The sequence below is a fragment of the Artemia sp. Qi Xiang Cuo genome, chromosome 8, assembly GCF_049724085.1.
Source record: "Artemia sp. Qi Xiang Cuo chromosome 8, ASM4972408v1, whole genome shotgun sequence".
NCBI lineage: Eukaryota > Metazoa > Arthropoda > Branchiopoda > Anostraca > Artemiidae > Artemia > Artemia sp. Qi Xiang Cuo.
In genome coordinates, this window is record NC_142801.1 from 14,028,262 (window position 1) to 14,053,065 (window position 24,804).

Genomic DNA, 24,804 nt, shown 5'->3' on the forward strand with positions numbered 1-24,804 from the left:
TATGAAAGCCAACATGAATAAGAGAGCCAAATAAATAAAAACAACCAATGAGAACATACTCCTTTGAATTAGATCTACACAAGTAATTGCTCAGGAATTCCAAGGATAACAACCTATGAAAGCCAAAATGAATAACAGATACATATAAATAAAAACAAACACTTAGAACAGATTAGTTTGAATTAACTCTACACAAGTAATTGCTCAGGAATTCTAAGGATAACAACCTATGAAAGCCAACATAAATAAGAGAGTCAAATAAATAAAAACAACCAATGAGACCATACTCCTTTGAATTAGCTCTACACAAGTACTTGCTCGGGACTTTCAAGGATAACATCCTATTGGAGCCAAAATAAATAAGAGAGTCAAATAAATAAAAACAACCAATTAGAACGTAGTCGTTTGAATTAGATCTACAAAAGTAATTGCTAGGGAATTCCAAGGATAACAGTCTATGAAAGCCAACATGAGTAAGAGAGCAAAATAAATAAAAACATCCAATGAGAACATACTCCTTTGAATAAGCTCTACACAAGTTAGTGCTCAGGAATTACCAGGATAACAGCCAATTGAAGCCAACATGAATAAGAGAGAAAAATAAATAAAAACAACCAATAAGAACTTAATCGTTTGAATTAGCTCTACACAAGTACTTGCTCAGTAATTACAAGGATAACACTCTATGACAGGCAAAATGAAAAAGAGAGACAAATAAATAAAAACAGCCAATGAGAACATACTCCTTTGAATTAGCTCTACACAAGTAATTGCTCAGGAATTACAAGGATAACAACCTATGAAAGCCAACATGAATAAGAGAGTCAAATAAATAAAAACAACCAATGAGAAAAGACTCCTTTGAATTAGCTCTACACAAGTACTTGATCGTGAATTACGATTATAAAAGACTAATTGAGCAAAAATGATTAATAAATTATATGAAAACACAAAACAAACTAAGAAAGTATTCGTTTGATTGATATCAAAACAAGTAATATATAGATTAGTACAAGGATGACAGTCTATTAGCTGCAAAATTACAAAGAGAGCAAATTAAATAAAAACATCCAATGAGAACATACTTTGAATTAGATCTACACTACTAATTGCTCAGGAATTACAAGGATAACAAACTATTAAAGCCTAAATGAAAAAGAGATACAAATAAATAAACACAACCAATTAGAACATACTCCTTTGATTAAGATCTACACAAGTAATTGTTCAGAAATTCCAAGGATAACAACCTATGAAAGCCCACAAGAAAAAAAGAGACAAATAAATAAAAACAACCAATTAGAATATAATCCTTTGACTTACCTCTACGAAAGTACCTGCTCGGGAATTTCAAGGATAACAGCCTATTGGAGCCAACATGAATAAGAGAGTCAAATAAAAAAAAACCAAACAATAAAAACGTATTAGTTTGAATTAGCTCTACACAAGTAATTCCTACGGAAGTCCAAGGATGACAGACTTTGAGAGCCAACATGAATAAGAGAGCCAAATAAATAAAAACAACCATTGAGAACATACTCCTTAGATTTAGCTCTACACCAGTAATTGCTCAGAAATTCCAAGGATAACAACCTATGAAAGCCAACATGAATAAAAGAGTCAAATAAATAAAAACAACCAATGAGAACATACTCCTTTGAATTAGCTCTACGCAAGTAATAGATTGGGAATTACAAGGATAACAGCCTATTGGAGCCAACATGAATAAGAGAGTCAAATAATTAAAAACAACCAATAAGAACTTATTCGTTTGAATTAGCTCTACACAAGTAATTGCTCAGGAATTCCAAGGATAACAACCTATGAAAGCCAACATGAATAAGAGAGACAAATTAATAAAAAAAAACAATTAGAACTTAATACTTTGAATTAGATCTACACAAGTAATAGCTCGGGAATTACAAGGATAACACCCTATGAAAGGCTAAATGACTAAGAGATACAAATAAATAAAAACAACAAATTAGACCATAATCCTTTGATTTAGATCTACACAAGTAATTGTTCAGAAATTCCAAGGATAACAACCTATGAAAGCCAACCTGAATAAAAGAGGCAAATAAATAAAAACAACCAATGAGAACAGACTCCTTTGAATTAGCCCTACACCAGTACGTGCTCTGGAATTACTAGGATAACAGCCTATTGGAGCCAACCGGACTAAGAGAGACAAATAAATAAAAAAAACCAATGAGAACACACTACTTTTAATTAGCTCTAAACAAGTACTTGCTAGGGAATTTCAAGGATAACAGCCTTTGGGGCAAACATGAATAAGAGAGTCAAAGAAATAAAAAAAACCAATCAGAACAAACTACTTTGAATTAGCTCTACACAAGTAATTGCTCAGGAATTCAGCCTATAGAATACCAAGGATAACACCATCTGAAAGACAACATGAATAATAGAGACAAATAAATAAAAACAACCACTGAGAACTTACTCCTTTGATTTAGCTCTACACAAGTAATTGCTCAGAAATTCCAAGGATAACAACCTATGAAAGCCAACAGGAATAAGAGAGACAAATAAATAAAAGCAAGCAATGAGAACATACTCCTTTGAATTAGCTCTACGCAAGTACTAGCTCGGGAATTTCAAGGATAACAGCCTATTGGAACCAACATAAATAAGAGAGTCAAATAAATAAAAACAACCAATCAGAACTTAGTCTGGTGAATTAGCTCTACACAAGTAATTGCTACGGAAGTTCAAGGATGACAGCCTTTGAGAGCCAACAAGAATCAGAGAGCCAAATAAATAAAAACAACCATTGAGAACATACTCGTTTGAATTAGCTCTAAACAAGTAATTGCTCAGGAATTCCAAGGATAACATCATTTGAAAGCCAACAAGAATAAGAGAGAGAAATAATTAAAAGCAACCAATGAGAATATAATCCTTTGAATTACCTCTCCGCAAGTAATAGCTCGGGAATTACAATGATAACAGACTATTGGAGCCAACATGAATAAGAGAGTCAAATAATTAAAAACAACCAATAAGAACTTAATTTTTTGAATTAGCTCTACACAAGTAATTGCTCAGGAATTCCAAGGATAACAACCTATGAAAGCCAACATGAATAAGAGATCAAAATTAATAAAAACAACCACTTAGAACAGACTCCTTTGATTTAGCTCTACACAAGAAAATGCTCAGGAAATCCAAGGATAACACCCTATGACAGCCGACATGAATAATAGAGACAAATAAATAAAAACAACCAATGAGAACATACTCCTTTGAATTAGCTCTACACAAGTAATTGCTCAGGAATTCCAAGGATAACAACCTATGAAAGCCAACATGAATAAAAGAGTCAAATAAATAAAAACAACCAATGAGAACATACTCCTTTGAATTAGCTCTACACAAGTACTTGCTCGGGAATTTCAAGGATAACAGCCTATTGGAGCCAACATTAATAAGAGAGTCAAATAAATAAAACAAACCAATGATAAAGTAATCCTTTTAATTAGATATACGCAATTAATTGCTAGGGAATTTCAAGTATAACAGCCTATTTGAACAAACATGACTAAGATAGTCAAATAAATAAAAACAAACAATCAGCACTTAATCCTTTGACTGAGCAATTCAGACGTTAGTTATAAGTTCTTACTATTATACACATATATGTGATGCAAAATGAAAAAGAGAGCCAATGTAATACAAAAAGCCTAGGAGAAAAAGATCCTTTGAATAAAATCAACAAACGTACTTTCTCAGAACTAACCCGTATCAAAATCTATGAAAGCCAACAAGAATAAAAGAGACAAATAAATACAAACAACCACTGAGAACATACTCCTTTGACTGATCTCTACACAAGTAACAGCTTGGGAATTTCAAGGTTAACGGCCTATTGGAGCCAACAAAACTAAGAGAGACAAATAAATAAAAACAACCAATCAGAACCTATTCCTTTTAATTAGATATACACAATTAATATCTCAAGAATTACAAGTATAACAGACCAAGAGAGCAAACATTAATAATAGATACAAATAAATAAAAACTAGCAATGAAAACATATTCCAATGAATTATTTAGACACTAGGAACTGCTCTGCAATTTCAAGGATAACATCCTATTGGAACCAACATAAATAAGAGAGACAAATAAATAAAAACAACCACTAAGAACTTATTCGGTTGAATAAGCTCTACACAAGTAATTGCTCATGAATTCCAATGATAACAATACATGAAAGCCAACATGAATAAGAGAGCCAAATAAATAAAAACAACCAATGAGAACCTACTCCATTGAAATAGCTCAACACAAGTACTTGCTCAGGAATAACAAGTATAACAACATATTACATACAACATGAATAAGAGAGAAAAATTAATACAAACAAACACTTATACCATAATCATTTTAATTATCTCAACACAAGTACTTGCTCAGGAAATCCAAGGATAACAACCTATTAAAGCCGACATGAATAATAGATACAAATAAATCTAAACAACCACTGAGAACATACTCCTTTGAATTAGATCTACTCAAGTAATTGCTCAGGAACTCCAAGGATAACAACCTATGAAAGCCAACATGAATAAGAGAGCCAAATAAATAAAAACAAGCAATGAGAACATACTCCTTTGAATTAGCTCTACACAAGTACTTGCTCGGGAATTTCAAGGATAACAGCCCATTGGAGCCAACATGAATAAGAGAGTCAAATAAATAAAACCAACCAATAAGAACGTATTCGTTTGAATTAGCTCTACACAAGTAATTGCTCAGGAATTCCAAGGATAACAACCTATGAAAGCCAACATGAAAAAAAGAGACAAATAAATAAAAACATCCAATGAGAACTTAATCCTTTGAATTAGATCTACACAAGTAATTGCTCGGAAATTACAAGGATAACAATCTATGACAGCCAAAATGAATAAGAGATACATATAAATAAAAACAACCAATGAGAACATAATTCTTTGATTTAGATCTACACAAGTAATTGCTCAGAAATTACAAGGATAACAACCTATGAAAGCCAACATGACTAAAAGAGACAAATAAATAAAAACAACCAATGAGAACCTAATCCTTTGACTTACTTCTACGCAAGTACTTGCTCGGGAATTTCAAGGATAACAGCCTATTGGATCCAATATAAATAAGAGAGTCAAATAATTAAAACCAACCCATAAAAACGTAGTCGTTTGAATTAGCTCTACACAAGTACTTGCTAGGGAATTCCAAGGATGACAGCCTTTGAGATCCAACATGAATAAGAGAGCCAAATAAATAAAAACAACCATTGAGAACCTACTCCTTTGAATTAGATCTACACAAGTAATAGCTCAGGAATTCAAAGGATAACAACCTATTAGAGCCAACAAGAATAATAGAGACAAATAAATAAAAACAACCAATGAGAATATACTCCTTTGAATTAGTTCTACACAAGTACTTGCTCGGGAATTTCAAGGATAACAGCCTATTGGAGCCAACATGAATAAGAGAGTCAAATAATTAAAACCAACCAATAAGAACGTATTTGTTTGAATTAGCTCTACACAAGTAATTGCTCAGGAATTCCAAGGATAACAACCTATGAAAGGCAAAATTAGAAAGAGAGCCAAATAAATAAAAACAACCACTGAGAACTTAATCCTTTGAATTAGATCTACACAAGTAATTGCTCGGGAATTACAAGTATAACAACCTATGAAAGGCAACATGACTAAGAGATACAAATAAATAAAAACAACCAATTAGAACATACTCCTTTGAATTAGATCTAAACAAGTAATTGCTCAGAAATACCAATGATAACAACCTATGAAAGACAACATGAATAAAAGAGACAAATAAATACAAACAACAAATGAGACACGAATACTTTGAACTAGATCTAAGCAAGTAATTGCTCTTTACATACATTAATAACAGAAAATGTCAGACACAAGGAATAAGAGAGACAAATAACTGAAATAAACCACAGAGACAAAACTAGAATGAATTATATATAAAAAAGTAATTTCTAAGGAATTTCAAGGATAACAGCCTATTGGAGCCAACATGAATAAGAGAGTCAAATAAATAAAAACAACCAATGAGAACATACTCCTTTGAATTAGCTCTACACAAGTAATTGCTCAGGAATTCAGCCTATTGAATTCCAAGGATAACAACCTATGAAAGCCAACATGAATAAGAGAGCCAAATAAATAAAAACAACCAATGAGAACATACTCCTTTTATTTAGATCTACACAAGTAATTGTTCAGAAATTACAAGGATAACAACCTATGAAAGCCAACATGAATAAAAGAGACAAATAAATAAAAACAACCACTGAGAATATACTACTATGAATTAGCTATACGAAAGTACCTGCTATTGAATTTAAATGATAACATCCTATTGCGGCCAAAATAAATAAGAGAGTCAAATAAATAAAACCAACCAATAAGAACGTATTCGTTTGAATTAGCTCTACACAAGTAATTGCTCAGGAATTCCAAGGATAACAACCTATGAGAGCCAACATGAATAAGAGAGCCAAATAAATAAAAACAACCATTGAGAACATACTCCTTTGAATTAGCTCTACACAAGTAATTGCTCAGGAATTCCAAGGATAACAACCTATGAAAGCCAACAAGAATAATAGATACAAATAAATAAAAACAACCAATGAGAATATACTCCTTTGAATTAGCTCTACGCAACTACTAGCTCTGGAATTTCAAGGATAACAGCCTATTGGAGCCAACATGAATAAGAGAGACAAATAATTAAAAACAACCAATAAGAACTTATTCGTTTGAATTAGATCTACACAAGTAATTTCTCAGTAATTAAAATGATAACAAACTATTAAATAATACTTGAATTAGATATAAATTTAACTTAACAAAACCTATTATAAAATACTACTTTGAATTAGATCAACACAAGTAATAGATCAGGAAATCCAATGATAACAACCTATGATAGCCGAAATGAAGAATATATTAATATTCTTCAACAAAACAAAAGAGAACATAAATCTAGTAATAAAATCTTCAACATTTCGTTCTACTGATGTATATTTATACAAACCACGTAAAGAAATAAAGAATAAAATATCATTATTATTCACCAAACCAAATGAGAACAGCATCATTAGTAAGTGACATTAGAAAGTAATTTATCGGGAATGTAAAGGCTACAAGAATCAGTGCACCAAAATGACTAAGAGAGTCAAATAAATAAAAACAACAAATGAGAACATACTCCTTTAAATACTATATAAAACCGAACAAGCACAGGAAATTCTAGGATACAAGCCTATTGGAGCCAAGAGGAATAAGAGAGTCAAATAAATAAAACCAACCAATAAGAAGGTATTTGTTTGAATTAGCTCTACACAAGTAATTGCTCAGGAAATCCAATGATAACAACCTATGAAAGCCGACATGAATAAGAGAGCCAAATAAATAAAAACAACCAATGAGAACATACTCCTTTGAATTAGCTCTACACAAGTAATTGCTCAGGAATTCCAAGGATAACAACCTATGAAAGCCAACATGAATAAGAGAGACAAATAAATAAAAACAACCAATGAGAACATACTCCTTTGAATTAGCTCTACACAAGTACTTGCTAAGGAATTTCAAGGATAACAGCCTATTGGAGCCAACATGAATAAGAGAGTCAAATAAATAAAACCAACCAATTAGAACTTAGTCGTTTGAATTAGCTCTACAAAAGTAATAGCTCAAGAATTCCAATGATAACACACTATGACAGCCAACATGAAGAATAGAGCCAAATAAATAAAAACAAGCAATCAAAACAAATTCCTTTGAATTATTTCAACGAAAGTAATTGCTCTGGAATATAAAGTATAACATCCTATTGGAGCCAAAATAAATAAGAGAGACAAATAAATAAAACCAACCAATAAGAACGTAGTCTTTTGAATTAGCTCAACACAAGTAATTGCTCAGTAATTCCAAGGATAACAATCTATGAAAGAAAACATGAATAATAGAGCCAAATAAATAAAAACAACCTATTATAACATTATCCTTTGAATTATATAAACACACGTAATTGCTCAGGAATTACAAGTATAACACCCTATGAAAGCCAACAGGAATAACAGAGCCAAATAAATACAAACAAACAATAAGAACAAACTTATTTGAATTATCTCAACACAAGTAATTGCTCAGGAATTCCAATGATAACCCCCTATGACAGCCGACATGAATAAGAGATCAAAATAAATAAAAACAAACAATTAGAACATAATCCTTGGAATTAAATCTAAAAAAGTAATTGCTCTGTAATTACAAGGATAACAACCTATGAAAGGCGACATGAATAAGAGAGTCAAATAAATAAAAACAACCAATGAGAACATACTCCTTTGAATTAGCTCTACGCAAGTACTTGCTTGGGAATTTCAAGGATAACGGCCTCTTTGAGACAACATAAATAATAGAGTCAAATAAATAAAAAAAAACAATAATAACTTATTCTTTTGAATTAGCTCTACACAAGTACTAGCTCATGAATTCCAATGATAACAACCTATGTAAGCCAACATGAATAAGAGAGACATATAAATAAAAACAAGCAAAGAAAACATATTCCTTTGAATTATTTCTACAAAAGTAATTGCTCGGCAATTACAAGAATAACATCCTATTGGAGCCAACATAAATTAGAGAGTCAAATAAATAAAACCAACCAATAAGAACGTATTCGTTTGAATTAGCTCTACACAAGTAATTGCTCATGTATTACAATGATAACAATCTATGAAAGCCAACATGAATAAGAGAGCCAAATAAATAAAAACAACCAATGAGAACATACTCCTTTGAAATAGCTCAACACAAGTAATTGCTCAGGAATTCCAAGGATAACAACCTATGAAAGCCAACATGAATAAGAGATCAAAATAAAAAAAAACAACCAATTATACACGAATCATTTTAATTATCTCTACTCAAGTACGTGCTATTGAATTACAATTATAAAAGAATATTGCAGACATAAGGAATAATAGACAAACAGATATAAAAAACCCAAAAACTTCATAAGACGTTAGAATTAGATATTCACAAGTAATTTATAAGGAAGTCAAATGATAAAAACACATTACTGCAAAGCTGAATAATATATACAAATAAAAACAACCTATACCTAAGACCCTAATACTTTGAAGTCGATAAAAACCCTTCAGATATCTGGACGATAATTTAGAACATCATCGTGCAAAAAACAGGGCTAAGAGAGTCAAAGATAAAAAAACAAACACAAAGATCGTATTCGTTTGAATTAGCTCTACACAAGTAATTGCTCAGGAATTACGAGGATAACACTCTATGAAAGCCAAAAAGACTAAGAGAGCCAAATAAATAAAAACATCCAATTAGAACATAATACTTTGACTTAGATCTACACAACTAATTGCTCAGGAAGTCCAAGGATAAAACCCCCTGAGAGCAAACATGAATAATAGAGACAAATAAATACAAACAAGAACTGAGAACATACTCCTATGAATTAGCTCTACGAAAGTACCTGCTCTGGAATAACAAGTATAACCTGCTATAGCAGCAAACATAACTAAGAGAGTCAAATAAAAAAAACCAACCAATCAAAACGTATTAGTTTGAATTAGCTCAACACGAGTAATTGCTCGGGAATTACAAGGATAACAATCTATGAAAGGCAACATGAAAAAAAGATCCAATTAAATAAAAAAAACCACTGAGAACTTAATCCTTTGAATTAGATCTACACAAGTAATTGCTCTGGAATTACAAGGATAACAACCTATTAAAGCCAAAATGAGTAAGAGATCCAAATAAATAAAAACAACCAATTAGAACTTACTCGTTTGATTAAGATCTACACAAGTAATTGTTCAGAAACTCCAAGGATAACAACCTATGAAAGCCAACATGAATAAGAGAGTCAAATAAATAAAAACAACCAATGAGAACATACTCCTTTTAATTAGCTCTACACAAGTAATTGCTCGGGAATGTCAAGGATAACAGCCTATTTGAGCCAAAATGAATAAGAGAGTCAAATAAATAAAAACAACCAATAAGAACGTATTCGTTTCAATTAGATCTACACAAGTAATTGCTCAGGAATTACAAGGATAACAACCTATGACAGGCAAAATGAAAAAGAGATACAAATAAATAAAAACATCCACTGAGAACATAATCCTTTGATTTAGATCTACACAAGTAATTGCTCTGAAATTCCAAGGATAACAAACTATGATAGCCAAAATGAATAAGAGATACAAATAAATAAAAACAAACAATTAGAACATACTCCTTTGAATTAGCTCGACACAAGTAATTGCTCAGAAATTACAAGGATAACAACCTATGAAAGCCAACAAGAATAAAAGAGACAAATAAATAAAAACAACCAATGAGAACATACTCCTTTGAATTAGCTCTACACAAGTACTTGCTCTGGAATTTCAAGGATAACATCCTATTGGAGCCAACATGAATAAGAGAGTCAAATAAATAAAAACAACATATCAGAACTTAGTCGTTTGAATTAGCTCTACACCAGTAATTGCTAAGGAATTCCAAGGATAACACACTATGAAAGGCAACATGAATAAGAGAGCCAAATAAATAAAAACAACCAATGAGAACATACTCCTTTGAATTAGCTCTACACAAGTAATTGCTCAGGAATTCCAAGGATAACAACCTATGAAAGCCAACAAGAATAAGAGAGTCAAATAAATAAAAACAACCAATGAGAACATACTCCTTTGAATTAGCTCTACGCAAGTACCTTCTCGGCAATTTCAATAATAACAGCCTATTGGAGCCAACAGAAATAAGAGAGTCAAATAAATAAAACCACCCAATCAAAACGTAGTCGAGTGAATTATCTCAACATAAGTAATTGCTCAGGAATTACAACGATAACAATCTATTACAGGCAAAAGGAAAAAGAGAGACAAATAAATAAAAAAATCCAATTAGAACTTAATCCTTTGAATTAGATCTACAAAAGTAATTGCTCAGGAATTACAAGGATAAAAACCTATGAAAGCCAAAAAGAAAAAGAGATACAAATAAATAAAAACAACCACTGAGAACATAATCATTTGATTAAGATCTACACAAGTAATTGCTCAGAAATTCTAAGGATAACAAAATTGTAAATAAATACATACTTTTATTGCCAAATAAATAAAAACATCCACTGTGCACAGACACCTTTTTATGAGTCAAACGAAATTAATATAAAGGGAAGTTAATGGTAACAAGAACATTTGAGAAAACATAACTAATATTTTCATTTAATAAAAAAACAAAACTACAAAAGACTTTCTTGGAAGACTATCACAACAAGTAATAGATCAAGTAGTTCAAGGATAACAACCTATGAGAGCCAACATGAATAAGAGAGTCAAATAAATAAAAACAACCAATGAGAACATACTCCTTTGAATAATCTCTAAACAATTAATTGCTCAGAAATTACAAGGATAACACCCTATGAAAGCCAACATGAATAAGAGAGACAAATAAATAAAAGCAACCAATGAGAACATACTCCTTTGAATTAGCTCTACACAAGTACTTGCTATGGAATTTCAAGGATAACAGCCTATTTGAGCCAACATTAATAAGAGAGTAAAATAATTAAAACCAACCAATAAGAACTTATTAGTTTGAATTAGCTCTACACAAGTAATTGCTCAGTAATTCCAATGATAAAAACATATGAAAGCCAAAATGAATAAGAGAGCCAAATAATTAAAAACAACCAATGAGAACATACTCATTTGATTTAGATCTACACAAGTAATAGCTCGGGAAATACAAGGATAACAACCTATTAAAGCCAAAATGAATAAGAGATACAAATAAATAAAAACAACCAATGAGAACATACTCCTTTGATTTAGATCTACACAAGTAATTGCTCAGGAATTCCAAGGATAACAACCTATTGAGAGCCAACATGAATAATAGAGACAAATAAATAAATAAAAGCAGTGATAACTTACTACTTTGAATTATCTCTACGCCACTAATTGCTCTTGATGTTCAATTATATCACCCTCTTTTAACAAAAAGCACTAAGAGAGAAAATTAAAAAAACAAAAACACTGAGAACATACTCCTTTAAAATAGCTATAAGCAAGTAATTGCTAAGGAATTTCTAGGATAACAGCCTATTGGAGCCAACATGAATAAGAGACTCAAATAAATAAAACCAACCAATCAGAACGTATTCGTTTTAATTATCTCTAAACAAGTAAGTTCACAGGTAGAACAATTATAAAAATCTATGAAAGCAAAAATGTAATAAATATCCAAATAAATAAAAACAACAAATTAGAACAGGATCATTGTAATAAAATCAAAAATAGAAAGATCTCGGGTCTTACTATTAGCAAAACCTATGAGAGCAGCAATGACTAAGAGATCCAAATAAATAAAAACAGCATAATATACAATCATCCGGTTAATAAAAACATAACTTGTACTGTTTCAGAACTAATAAGGATAAAAACCTATGAAAGACGACAAGAATACAAGAGTCAAATAAAAAAAAGCAACCAATCAGAACATACTCCTTTGAATTAGATCTACAAAAGTACTTGCTATGGAATTTCAAGGATAACAGCCTATTGGAGCCAACATGAATAAGAGAGTCAAATAAATAAAACCAACCAATAAGAACGTATTCGTTTGAATTAGCTCAACACAAGTAATAGCTCAAGAATTACAACGAAAACAACCTTTGAAAGACAACATGAATAATATAGAAAAATAAATAAAAACAAACAATTATATCATTTTCCATTTAATTAGTTCGAAAAAAGTAATAGATCTTTAATTAAGATTATAAAATAATCTCTGAAAAAACCGGACTAAGATAGTCCAAGAAATAAAGACAACAACTAAGAAATTATTAGTTTGAATTAGCTCAAGAAAAGAAATTGATCAGGAATTCCAAGGATAACAATCTATTAAATGCAAAATGAATAAGAGAGCCAAATAAATAAAAAAATACAATGAGAACATAATCCTTTGATTTAGATCTACACAAGTAATTGCTCAGAAACTACAAGGATAACAACCTATGAAAGCCAACATGAATAAGAGAGCCAAATAAATAAAAACAACCAATGAGAACATACTCCTTTGAATTATCTCTACACAAGTACTTGCTCGGGAATTTCAAGGATAACAGCCTATTGGAGCCAACATGAATAAGAGAGTCAAATAAATAAAACCAACCAATAAGAACGTATTCGTTTGAATTAGCTCTACACAAGTAATTGCTAAGGAAGTCCAAGGATAACAGTCTATGAAAGGCAACATGAGTAAGAGAGCCAAATAAATAAAAACATGCAATGAGAACATACTCCTTTGAATTAGATCTACACAAGTACTTGCTAGGGAATTTCAAGGATAACAGCCTATTGGAGCCAACATGAATAAGAGAGTCAAATAAATAAAAACAACCAATGAGAACATACTCCTTTGAATTAGCTCTACGCAAGTAGTTGCTAGGGAATTTCAATGATAACAACCTATTGGAGCCAACAATAATAAGAGAGACAAATAAATAAAAAAAAAACAATGAGAACATACTCCTTTGAATTAACTATACGCAATTACTTGCAAAGGACTTTCAATGATACCAGCTTATTGGGGCCAAGATGAAGAAGAGAGCCAAATAAATAAAAAAAAACCAGAGAGAACACAATACGTTGAATTAGCTCTACACAAGTACTTGCTCGAGGAATTCCAAGGATAACAGCCTATTGAAAGCCAACATGAATAAGAGAGTCAAATAAATAAAAACAACCAATGAGAACATACTCCTTTGAATTAGCTCTACACAAGTACTTGCTCAGGAATTACAATGATACCAGACTATTGGAACAAACATTAATAAGAGAGACAAATAAATAAAAAAAAACAATAAGAACACACTACTTTGAATTAACTCTACTCAAGTACTTGCTAAGGAATTTCTAGGATACCAGCCTATTGGAGCCAAGAGGAATAAGAGATTCAAATAAATAAAACCAACAAATAAGAACTTAGTTGTTTGAATTAGCTCTACACAAGTAATTGCTAAGGAAGTTCAAGGATGACAGCCTTTGAGAGCCAACATGAATAAGAGAGCCAAATAAATAAAAACTAGCAATGAGAACAGACTCCTTTGAATTAGCTCTACACACGTAAGTTATAGTTATGGTAATTTATCCCCTACGTTGGGAGCCAACCTTAATAATATTGTCAAATAAATAAAAAAAAACAAATGAGAACATACTACTTTAACGTAGAACAACCACCTTACTATCACGTTACATTAAATGATCCAAGACCATTGGGTACCACCTGTCTATTAGCTTAAAATAAAAAACGAACCAAAATAAAAACTTATGCGTTTTTATTTTAAAATCACAATTTAGATAAAAATTAGTACAAGTATAAATATACATTTGGGGCACAATGAAAAAGAGCTCACCTTTCAACCACACATCACAAGAGACAAAACTTCTTGGAATAAACTAACAAACCTACCTATCTCAGAACATCAGATTATACAAGCTTATGGGAGCCCACATGAATAATATAGTAATATAAATAAAAACATCAGATTATACCATACTACATTGTATGCTATCTACGCAAGTACTTTCTCATTACGTACATTGTAACAAGACATAGAGCCCCCCTAACTATGAGAGCCAAATAAATAAAACAACACATGAGACAATACAACTTATACTAATAAATACGCACTTACTAGCTTAGGAATTCCAAGGATAACAGACTATTGGAGCCAACATAAATAAGAGAGTCAAATAAATAAAAACATCCAATGAGAACATACTCCTTTGAATTAACTCTAAACAAGTACTTGCTAAGGAATTTCAAGGATAACAGCCTTTAGGAGCCAACATGAATAAGAGATACAAATAAATAACAAAACCAAATAAGAACTTATTTGTTTGAATTATCTCTACACAAGTAATTGCTAAGGAATTACAAGGATAACAACCTATGAAAGGCAACATGAAAAAGAGATACAATTAAATAAAAACATGCAATGAGAACATACTCCTTTGAATTAGCTCTACACAAGTAATTGCTCAGGAAGTCCAAGGATAACAGCCTATGAAAGCCAACATGAATAAGAGAGCCAAATAAATAAAAACAACCAATGAGAACATACTCCTTTGAATTAGCTCTACACAAGTAATTGCTCAGGAATTACAAGGATAACAGCCTATTGACAGCCAACATGAATAAGAGAGTCAAATAAATAAAAACAACCAATGAGAACATACTCCTTTGAATTAGCTCTACACAAGTACTTGCTAGGGAATTACAAGGATAACAGCCTTTGAGAGCCAACATGAATAATAGAGACAAATAAATAAAAACAAGCAATGAAAACATACTCCTTTGAATTAGCTCTACGCAAGGACCTGCTCTTGAATATCAAGAATAACAGCCTATTTGGGCAAAAAAAAATAAGAGAGTCAAATAAATAAAAACAACCAATAAAACCGTAGTCTGTTGACTTAGCTCTACATAAGTAATTGCTCCGTAATTACAAGGATAACAATCTATGAAAGCCAACATGAATAAGAGAGTCAAATAAATAAAAAAATCCAATGAGAACATACTACTTTGAATTAGCTCTACACAAGTACTTGCTAAGGAATTTCAAGGATAACAGCCTTTGAGAGCCAACATGAATAAGAGAGTAAAATAAATAAAAAAAAACTATGAGAAAACACTAATTTGAATTAGCTCTACGCAAGTACTTGCTAAGGAATTTCAAGTATACCAGCCTATTGGAGACAATATAAATATGAGATTCAACTAATTCAAAACAACCAATGAGAACACAATACTGTGAATAATCTCTACAAAAGTACTTGAACAGGAATTTCAAGGATACCAACATATTGGAGACAACATGAATATGAGAGCCAAATAAATAAAACCAACCAATAAGAACATACTCCTTTGAATTAGCTCTACACAAGTAATTGCTCGGGAAGTTCAAGGATAACATACTAGTGGAGCCAACATGAATAAGAGAGTAAACTCATTAAAAAAAAACCAATGAGAACATACTAGTTTGAATTAGATCAACGCAAGTACTTGCTATGTAAATTCAATGATACCAGAATAGTGGGGATATCAATTATAAGAGAGAAAACACCTTCAAAACAACCAATGAGAACCTACTACATTGAATTAGATGTAAAAACGAAGTTGCAAAGGACTTTATATTATACCATCCATGTGTGGACAAAAGGAATAAGAGAGTCAAATAAATAAAAAAAAACAAAATATATCACACTAGAATGAATTTTCTCGACAAAATAAGTTGAAAATGACTTTAATTTTTACCTTACAAGTTTCGACAACCGTAATAAGAGAGTCAAATAAATAAAAAAAAACCAATCAGACCACACTAATTTGAATTATATCTAAGCAATTACTTGATATGTAATTTCAAGGATACCAGCATATTGTAGCCAACATGAATAGGATAGTCAAATAAATAAAAAAAAACAAATTAGACCATACTAGATTATATTAACTATACACACTTACTATATTGTGAAGATAAATGATACCATAATAATTTAACCACCCGTAAAAAGATAGTAAACTACTACAAAACAACCAATGAGAACATACTAGTTAGCATAAGCTCTACACAAGTACTTGAAATGGAATTTCAAGGATACCAGCCTATTGGAGCCAACATGACTAAGAGAGTCAAATAAATAAAAATATCCAATGAGAACATACTCCTTTGAATTAGCTCTACACAAGTAATTGGTAAGGAATTTCAAGGATAACAGCCTTTGAGAGCCAACATGAATAAGAGAGTCAAATAAATAAAAAAAACCAATTAGACCATACTCCTTTTAATTATCTCTACAAAATTAACTGCTAAGGAATTACAAGGATAACAGCCTTTTTGAGACAACATGACTAAAAAAGACAAATAAATAAAACAAACCAATGAGAACACAATACATTGAATTAGCTCTACGCAATTACTTGATATGGAATTTCAATGATACCACCATTTTGTAGCAAATAGTACTAATAGAGAAAACTACTAAAAAAAAAACCAATGAGAACCTACTACTGTGAAGTAGCGCTACAAAAGTACGTTCAAAGTAAAATCACTGATACCAGACTCTTTGAGCCACATTTAAACTTATAGTCAAATAAATAAAAAAAAACCTATGAGAACATACTACTTTGAATTAGATATACAAAAGTACTTGCAATTTACTTTCAATGATACAAGACTATTTTATCAAAAATGAATAATATAGCCAAATAAATAAAAAAAAACCATGAGAACATACTCGTTTGAATTAGCTCTACACAAGTACTTGCTAAGGAATTTCAAGGATAACAGCCTATTGGAGCCAACATGAATAAGAGAGTCAAATAAATAAAAACAACCAATGATAACATACTACTTTGAATTAGCTCTACACAAGTAGTTGCTATGTAATTTCAAGGATACCAGACTAATTGTGCCAACATTAATAAGAGTCAAATAAATAAAAAAAAACAAAAGATAACACACTACATTGACTTATCTATACACATGTTCTTTAAAGTTAATTTAAAGGATACAAGCTATTGTGAGCAAACAAGACTTTTATAGCCAAATAAATAAAAACATCAAATTTTACAATACTACTTTGAATTAGATCTACACAAGTACTTGCTAAGGAATTTCAAGGATAACAGCCTTTGAGAGCCAACATAAATAAGAGACTCAAATAAATAAACACAACCAATGAGAACGTATTCCTTTGAATTAGCTCTATTCATGTTGGCTCCAATAGGCTGTTATCCTTGAAATTACTTGAAGTACTTGCTCGGGAATTTCAAGGATAACAACCTATGAAAGCCAACATGAATAAGAGAGCCAAATAAATAAAACCAACCAATGAGAACGTTTTCCCTTGAATTCCTATCACATAGAATGAAAATTCCCGCAGTATATATATTCCAGGAAAAGAAGGAAGGGGCGGGTTACTCGAACGACCGACAAGAAGAAAAGACAAGTCCTTCTCAACCAGATAAGCGTATAGAAAAATGTCTATCATTAAATTTTTATTTTATACTTAGATATGATACTTACAACATCAACTTGTTGTTTAAGCTCTGACCTAGTCCGGATCTCCGAATTCTGAACGTCACATTTCTCCTTAACCAGACGTGCAATCTGTCTATCTCTGTCGTCAATCTGGCTTTGATGTCGTTGTAATATGACGTCTTTATTCTCAATTATCTGACGATTTTCTTCTCTTAATCTAAAAGAGAAAATACTTTACATTAAAAATTTCATACTTTCATTTCAAATTTACACATGCTTCAGTCTTGGAATACTGTTTTAAACAATATTACTTTATATATTTGGTAAGCGTTCGCAACTCTCAGCCCATCATTAATCTGAAAACAATGAAGTGATTTAATACAATGGGTAGCGGAATTGCCTCCGTAGGGCCACAACTGGACCTGAACTTTCCATAAGTTTCTGATCCCCACAAAAAGTACACGTTTTTACTTTTATACCTGAAGACAATCGAGTATTTCTCACCTTAAGGGTTGCACACAGTTGCCAGATGTCTTGATAAGGTTACGACTATTTCAAAGTTTAGTTTCTGATGAACTCACTACTGCAAATTTGCTTATATAGGCCTGAATATTTAGCTCATATGTTTCGTTTATGTGACACAAAATAAATAGAACACAAATCAAAGCGTTAAAGACCGTAGCCTATTTCATACACTGATAATTTATCTAGCGTTCAAAATGAGAAGACGATGCCGCTAAATGTAAAACATCTTATGACAATTAAATGAAAAAAAACATATGAATTATTTATTTTTTAAAAGATTGTCCAGCTGAATTTTGCCTTTTAATGTACCATTCTTTTTATATTCTTTTAAGATCGTTTTGTAATGAACTTAAAATATCATCATCACGTTCTTTTTTCTTCTAGAGGGTCAACATCAATTTTAAATATAAGTAAAATTTATGGCAAGATCTAAAGCAAGCATAGAATCTCAATTAACCCGAAATACAATTGCAAACAAATTGCCAAATAAGGTATTTGTAAAACTGTTCCTGAAGTAAATTTTACTTAGAGTAAATTTTAAATTAAGAAAAGGTTCCACTTTGACGTTAAGTGGAGTGGTGCGAAGAAGAATCGTGGTTTCTCTCTTATTCGAGCTAATTTGTGCAAGTTATGGCATTGGTCCTAATTTTAATCAAACATATTCATTATTATTACCTAATTTTCTATTCATATTTTACTTTGATATAAATATCGTAAAAAAATACAGATTTAAACCAAATAAAGATAAAACAAAACAATAAAAGCAGTCTTTCATGTTAAACTTCAAGCTTGAAAAAACTAAATGAGGGCTACAGCCCATTTAAAACCTCGATCTTAACTATAAGTTAGATGTATTTACACTGGTGGAAGAGTCTGGGTTCAATTCTCCCCCACGCTGGTCAAAAACTTTTCACCTTAGGAAACCGAAAAGTTTTTGAGCCTTGAATTTGTAAAATCAAATTTTCAAAACAAATATTTTCTCTCTCTCTCTCTCTCTCTCTCGCTCTCTCTCTCTCTCTCTCTCTCTCTCTCTCTCTCTCTCTCTCTCTCTCTCTCTCTCTCTCTCTCTCTCTCTCTCTCTCTCTCTCTCTCTCTCTCTCTCTCTCTCTCTCTCTCTCTCTCTCTCTCTCTCTCTCTCTCTCTCTCTTTATAAGGACAAAAGACTCCTCAGAAAGAGGGGGATAGATGTGCCTTCCTCTAGTCCATGAAACCGTTAAAATATATTGTAATCCTACCATAAATCAATTATACTGTATGAAAAGCTTACTTACTTGTGTAACTCATCTTTAGCTTTTTCATACTCATCAAGTAAAGCTCTGTAAAACAAAGCTGAAGATGTTCCAGGTTCTTCACCAACAGGGTGAGTTTCTGTTTTACCATCAATATCCTCATCTGGAGATGAATTATCATCTTTTTCATGTACTATTGGAGGGTCATCCATTTTTCAAGGGGAATGAAATATAACAATCACTTTGGCATATTGATGATACCTGAAAAAAAAATGAGATACAATGCAATAGGTATCTTAAACCACGGTATCTTTAACACAATAGGTACATATAAGCCCATCTTTTGAATAAAGATTCTTTTTTGGAAGGGGATAAAAAATGTCGACGCTTATTTTGTTCCCATCTGTAGCTATTTCTCTAGATATGAAACTTTGAAGGGACTTGTTTTGTCCCCTAAATCACAGAAGAGGCTAATAATCCATCGCAGTAGTTTAATCGTATACCTATAACTTCGGACATGCTAATACTTTTCAACTAGCCTAAGAACATTTGAGTATAAGAGTTATGTTGTGCCATCATTTTTCAGAAAATGCATTATCAAACTCATGCCTGGAAATATTTTCCCAAAAGAAACTCCCCCAGCCAGGATCCAGCAATCCCAGACTGTTTCTTGGCCTTTCTTATCTCCTATACATTGCTTTGTCTCCAGATATGGAAAAACTTGTACCATATATTACTGAAAACAATAATAAAAACGACCCAATAATTTCCTTTGTTTTATTATTTGAACTGCTCCCTTCATGTTTCTCCCTTAGGAGACCTTAACCTCTCAGTTAGACTAAGCTAGACATTTTTGGTAGACTTTTCGAATAAACTTTAGGTAGACTTAAATCTCTATATAGATATTTTGGTCTCTATATAGATATGTGGGGTTTAGATATTTTTGACATGTTGTGGCTCTCTCTCTCGCTCTCTCTTTTTTCGGCAAATTTTATTACATGACATATTGACTTAATTTATTAAGCAAATGACTTGTTAGTTTTGTAACATGCTAATGCATTCTTTCTATTACTGCTAACTACTAACAACTCACCGCAGCACCAAGCCGCCTGAGGCCAACACAGTTACGCACGCTTCTTCTCAATCCAAATCTATTCACATCATCCCTCTTTACACCCTCCCAGGAAGTTCCTATTTTCTTAAAATCTTTCTTTATGACACCCTCCCACTCCAGACGAGGACGGTACCTTCTTTTTAATTTATTGGCTAGTTTCTTTGCTGTTAATCGTTTTTTTTTTTGTTTTTTTTTTGTCTTCGTGTTGAGTTTTTTTTTCTACTTTGGACTCAAAAGTGCGAATTTGTCTACTTTGGGCTCAAGACAGATATTTTAAAAATTAATGTCTTGTCTCTCATCTGTGTGTCTTCTTTATCATTTCCCTTGCTTATTCCTTTTTATGTTCTTGTCAAAGCTTTTGAATTTGTTTTTATGTCATATGCATACTTGTTATACTTGATTTATTTTTGTCGTATAGAAATTGTCGTATAACGTATAGGAATTTCGAACAATAGCCTAAAAACTTTCGAAGCTGGTGTCAGATCGAAATGAAAATTGCACCATTGGAATTTCATTGTCAAAACTCCCATACAGAAAAGTCAAACCCTCAATTTGAACAACAAAGAAAATTATTTTTTGCATAAGCAGTACTGATATGTCCTTTTTTTCTTAGTTTCACTAAATAAAGAAAAAAGTGGGTATTATGCTTTATTTTTTTTTTTCACTAAGGTACTTCATATGGAAGGGTTTGTTGTAGAAACTAGGAAAGTGCTCTTACTTCCTTTTGTCCCCAAAGACATCTGATCAAAAATTTTAGACCGTCATTTTGTTCAACATAGTTAAAAGGATCAATAATATTTCTCTATTGATTACAATTTCCCACAACTCTTGGGACAAGGGTTGTAAATTAAGCAGTTTGCTCATTGTTTACAAATAAAATTTGTTATCTGAAAAGGGGGGCATGTTTTACCTTAGGTGTCCAAAAAGACCAAGGGTATTCATGTGAAGTTTTCAGGGAATGTTTAGTGTGTGTTAAAAATCAAAACATATTGTGTCCGTGTAGGTTTGTAATAAGGGTGCATATCACGAATGACTTAGTGTATTAAGTTGGAACTTTCAGGGAATTACGAGGGTGATGATCAATTGATTAAAATACAATATGAACACACTACTACTACTATTACTGCAACTGCTACTTCTTTTGTGACAGATACTAGGGGTAAGAGCATTACGGTGAAATTTCTAGAAAATGCTAAGGGGTATGTTGAATTAAATCAAAACTAACTGTGCATGCGATTGTCAAAAGGGCACATAAATACTATCTTAGAGACAGATTAGAGTTTAAAGTTGAAACTTTCAGGATATATTGAGAGGGACATTGAACTAGCCAGAAGGATAGTTCATGTTAACACTACTACTACAACTGCTGTTAGGGAATATTTAGCTTACGTGCTCTAGAAGGCAGCTTGAGTAAAAGTGATGACAACATAGTTTGTTCTTTACTGGTTGCTCCTAAGAAAAATTTCAAGTTTTCTTTTCTGTGTGTGATACATATATCTAATTCTAAACTTGAATTCAGGGCTTTAACCTTTGTCTTGAGACAAGTTTCGCTTGACCTGTTTGATCTCAGGAAGGCTGAGGGTATTAAGCTGAAACTTTTAGGATTAGTTGAGGAGAAAAAACCAACAGAAAATGAATACGGGCATACCATACCTTCTTAGACCACATTGGCTATTCATGACCTTTAAAAAAAAACAACTCAGAAACAAAGTAACAAGGATAATTTTAAATCAGAAGACCATACTGGCTATCCATGACGTTTGAGAAAAATTTGTAAAAAAAAATTAAAAATATAAAAATCATTCACGTTTTTTGGTTTCTAAATTAGTTTTATGTTTTTTATTCATTTTCTTATGGCCCAAAAGTGTCATATTGAATGTCAAAATGCTTTATCGTATTGACAGAGATGGTAACTCAAACGCAGTACTAATTGTTAAACCAACAACATCATTCAGCCAAAATGGTGCATTCTACAGCCTTGATGAAAGACAATAATTTCTTTTTTGGCATCACTAATGAATCAAACAGTTCGTGGTAACGAATTGTAAGTAAGGAGCGACCCGGCTCAATAGTAATCGAAACTCTAAAAAACGGAATTCAGTAACAACGGAAAAAACTGATAACAGTAGATACATCAAAAGAATCGGATTTTTATGTTGATTTCAAATATATAAGTTTCATCAAGTTTAGTCTTACCCATCAAAAGTTACGAGTCTGAAAAAAATCCGTATTTTTGAAAAAAGGGGGAAACATCCCCTAAAAGTGATAAAACCTTAATGAAAATCAAACCATCAGATTCAGAGTAACAGATAACCCTACTGCAGAGGTTTCAAGCTCCTATCTGCAAAAATGTGGAATTTGTATTTTTGCCAGAAGAAAGATTTTTGTTTTTTTCCCAGGGGTGATCGTATCGATCCAGTGGTCCTAGAATATCACGAGAGGGCTTTTTCGAACGAAAATTAAAAGTTCTAGTGTCCTTTTTAAGTGACCAAAAAAAATTGGAGGGCGCCTAGGCCCCCTCCCACGCTCATTTTTTTCCCAAAATCACCCGATCAAAATTTGAGACAGCCATTTTGTTCAGCATAGTCAAAAATATAATAAATATGTCTTTGAGGATGACTGAATCCCCCACAGTCCCCAGGGGAAGGGCTGCAAGTTATAAACTTTGCCCTTTGTTTACATATAGTATTGCTTATTGGGAAGTTTACAGACGTTTTCAGGAGGCGTTTTTCTGGTGGGAGGGGGTAGAGGGGTGGAGGAAGGGATTGCGTGGGAGGATCTTCTCATGGAGGATTTTTTCATGGTGGATAAGAAATTTCTATAAAGGGGACACCGGATTTCCCAGCATTATTTAAAAAAACGAACGGAAATTAAATAAAAAAAAAGTATTTTTCAAATGAAAGTAAGGAGCAACATTAAAACTTAAAACGGACAGAAATTATTAAGTATATGAGGGGGTTCTCCCCCTAGTCAGTACCTCGCTCTTTACGCTAAAGCTCGAATTTTGTTCGAACCACAAACCCCTGAATCACAAAGGCCGTTTAATTAGAATAGATAGCTCTTTTGAAAGTACTAAAACAAATTTAGCGTAAAGAGCGAGGTATTGACTAGGGGGCGAACCCCCTCATATACGTAATAATTTCTGTCCGTTTTAAGTTTTAATGTTGGTCCTTACTTTTAGTTGAAAAAACTTTTTTTTTTTTTTTTAATCTGGTTAAGGAGCTTTTTGAAAAGGTTAAGCATATGTGGCATTGAGCTGATGGTGATGCAACAAAAGTGAAATAACTAACTGAAATATGAATAACTGAATTAAATAACTACCATAATGAAAGCAACAAATAATGAGCAAGGAGTTCATTAATACAGTGGAACTTCAATCTTCCTTCTCAGGAGGAGAGTCCTATAGCCACTGTGCTGCAGTAAATATTAATAGAGTAAAATCATCATAGGCAGCGCAATAGCGCTGCCTAAGTAAAGAACGATGTTAGCACAATTTATTATTATTTATTTATTTTTTGGTCTTAGACCACGGCACTACTTATCGAAGGAGTTGTCACAGAAACTTCAAAAAGGGCTCATTCGATTGGATATTGAAACGGCTAATGCCCTTTTTAATAGCCAAAAATAATTGAAGGACAACTAAACCCCCTCCCATGCCAATCCTTTCCCCAAACACATCCAATCAAAATTTTGAGATAGTCATTTTGTTCAACGTAGTTGAAAGGTCGGGAAATTGTGTCTTTGAGGATGACAAATACTAGCCCTCAG

General features: G+C 32.1%; 1 protein-coding gene across 6 annotated transcripts in view; it reads right to left on the reverse strand.

Annotated features, from left to right (window-relative positions):
• Positions 1 to 24,804, reverse strand: part of LOC148949182 (uncharacterized) — a 235,625-nt gene that overhangs the window by 162,045 nt on the left and 48,776 nt on the right. For all 6 annotated transcript variants that reach the window (XR_016142109.1, XM_089093222.1, XM_089093226.1 and 3 more), the window contains 2 exons: positions 19,965 to 20,183; positions 18,214 to 18,385 (listed from right to left, as the gene is read on the reverse strand). Coding sequence is in view for 5 of the 6 variants with exons in the window: in XM_089093222.1 (XP_088949348.1) it covers positions 18,214 to 18,385; positions 19,965 to 20,134 (342 nt within the window). In the remaining variant the exon portion in view is untranslated. The remainder of the gene's footprint in view (positions 1 to 18,213; positions 18,386 to 19,964; positions 20,184 to 24,804) is intronic.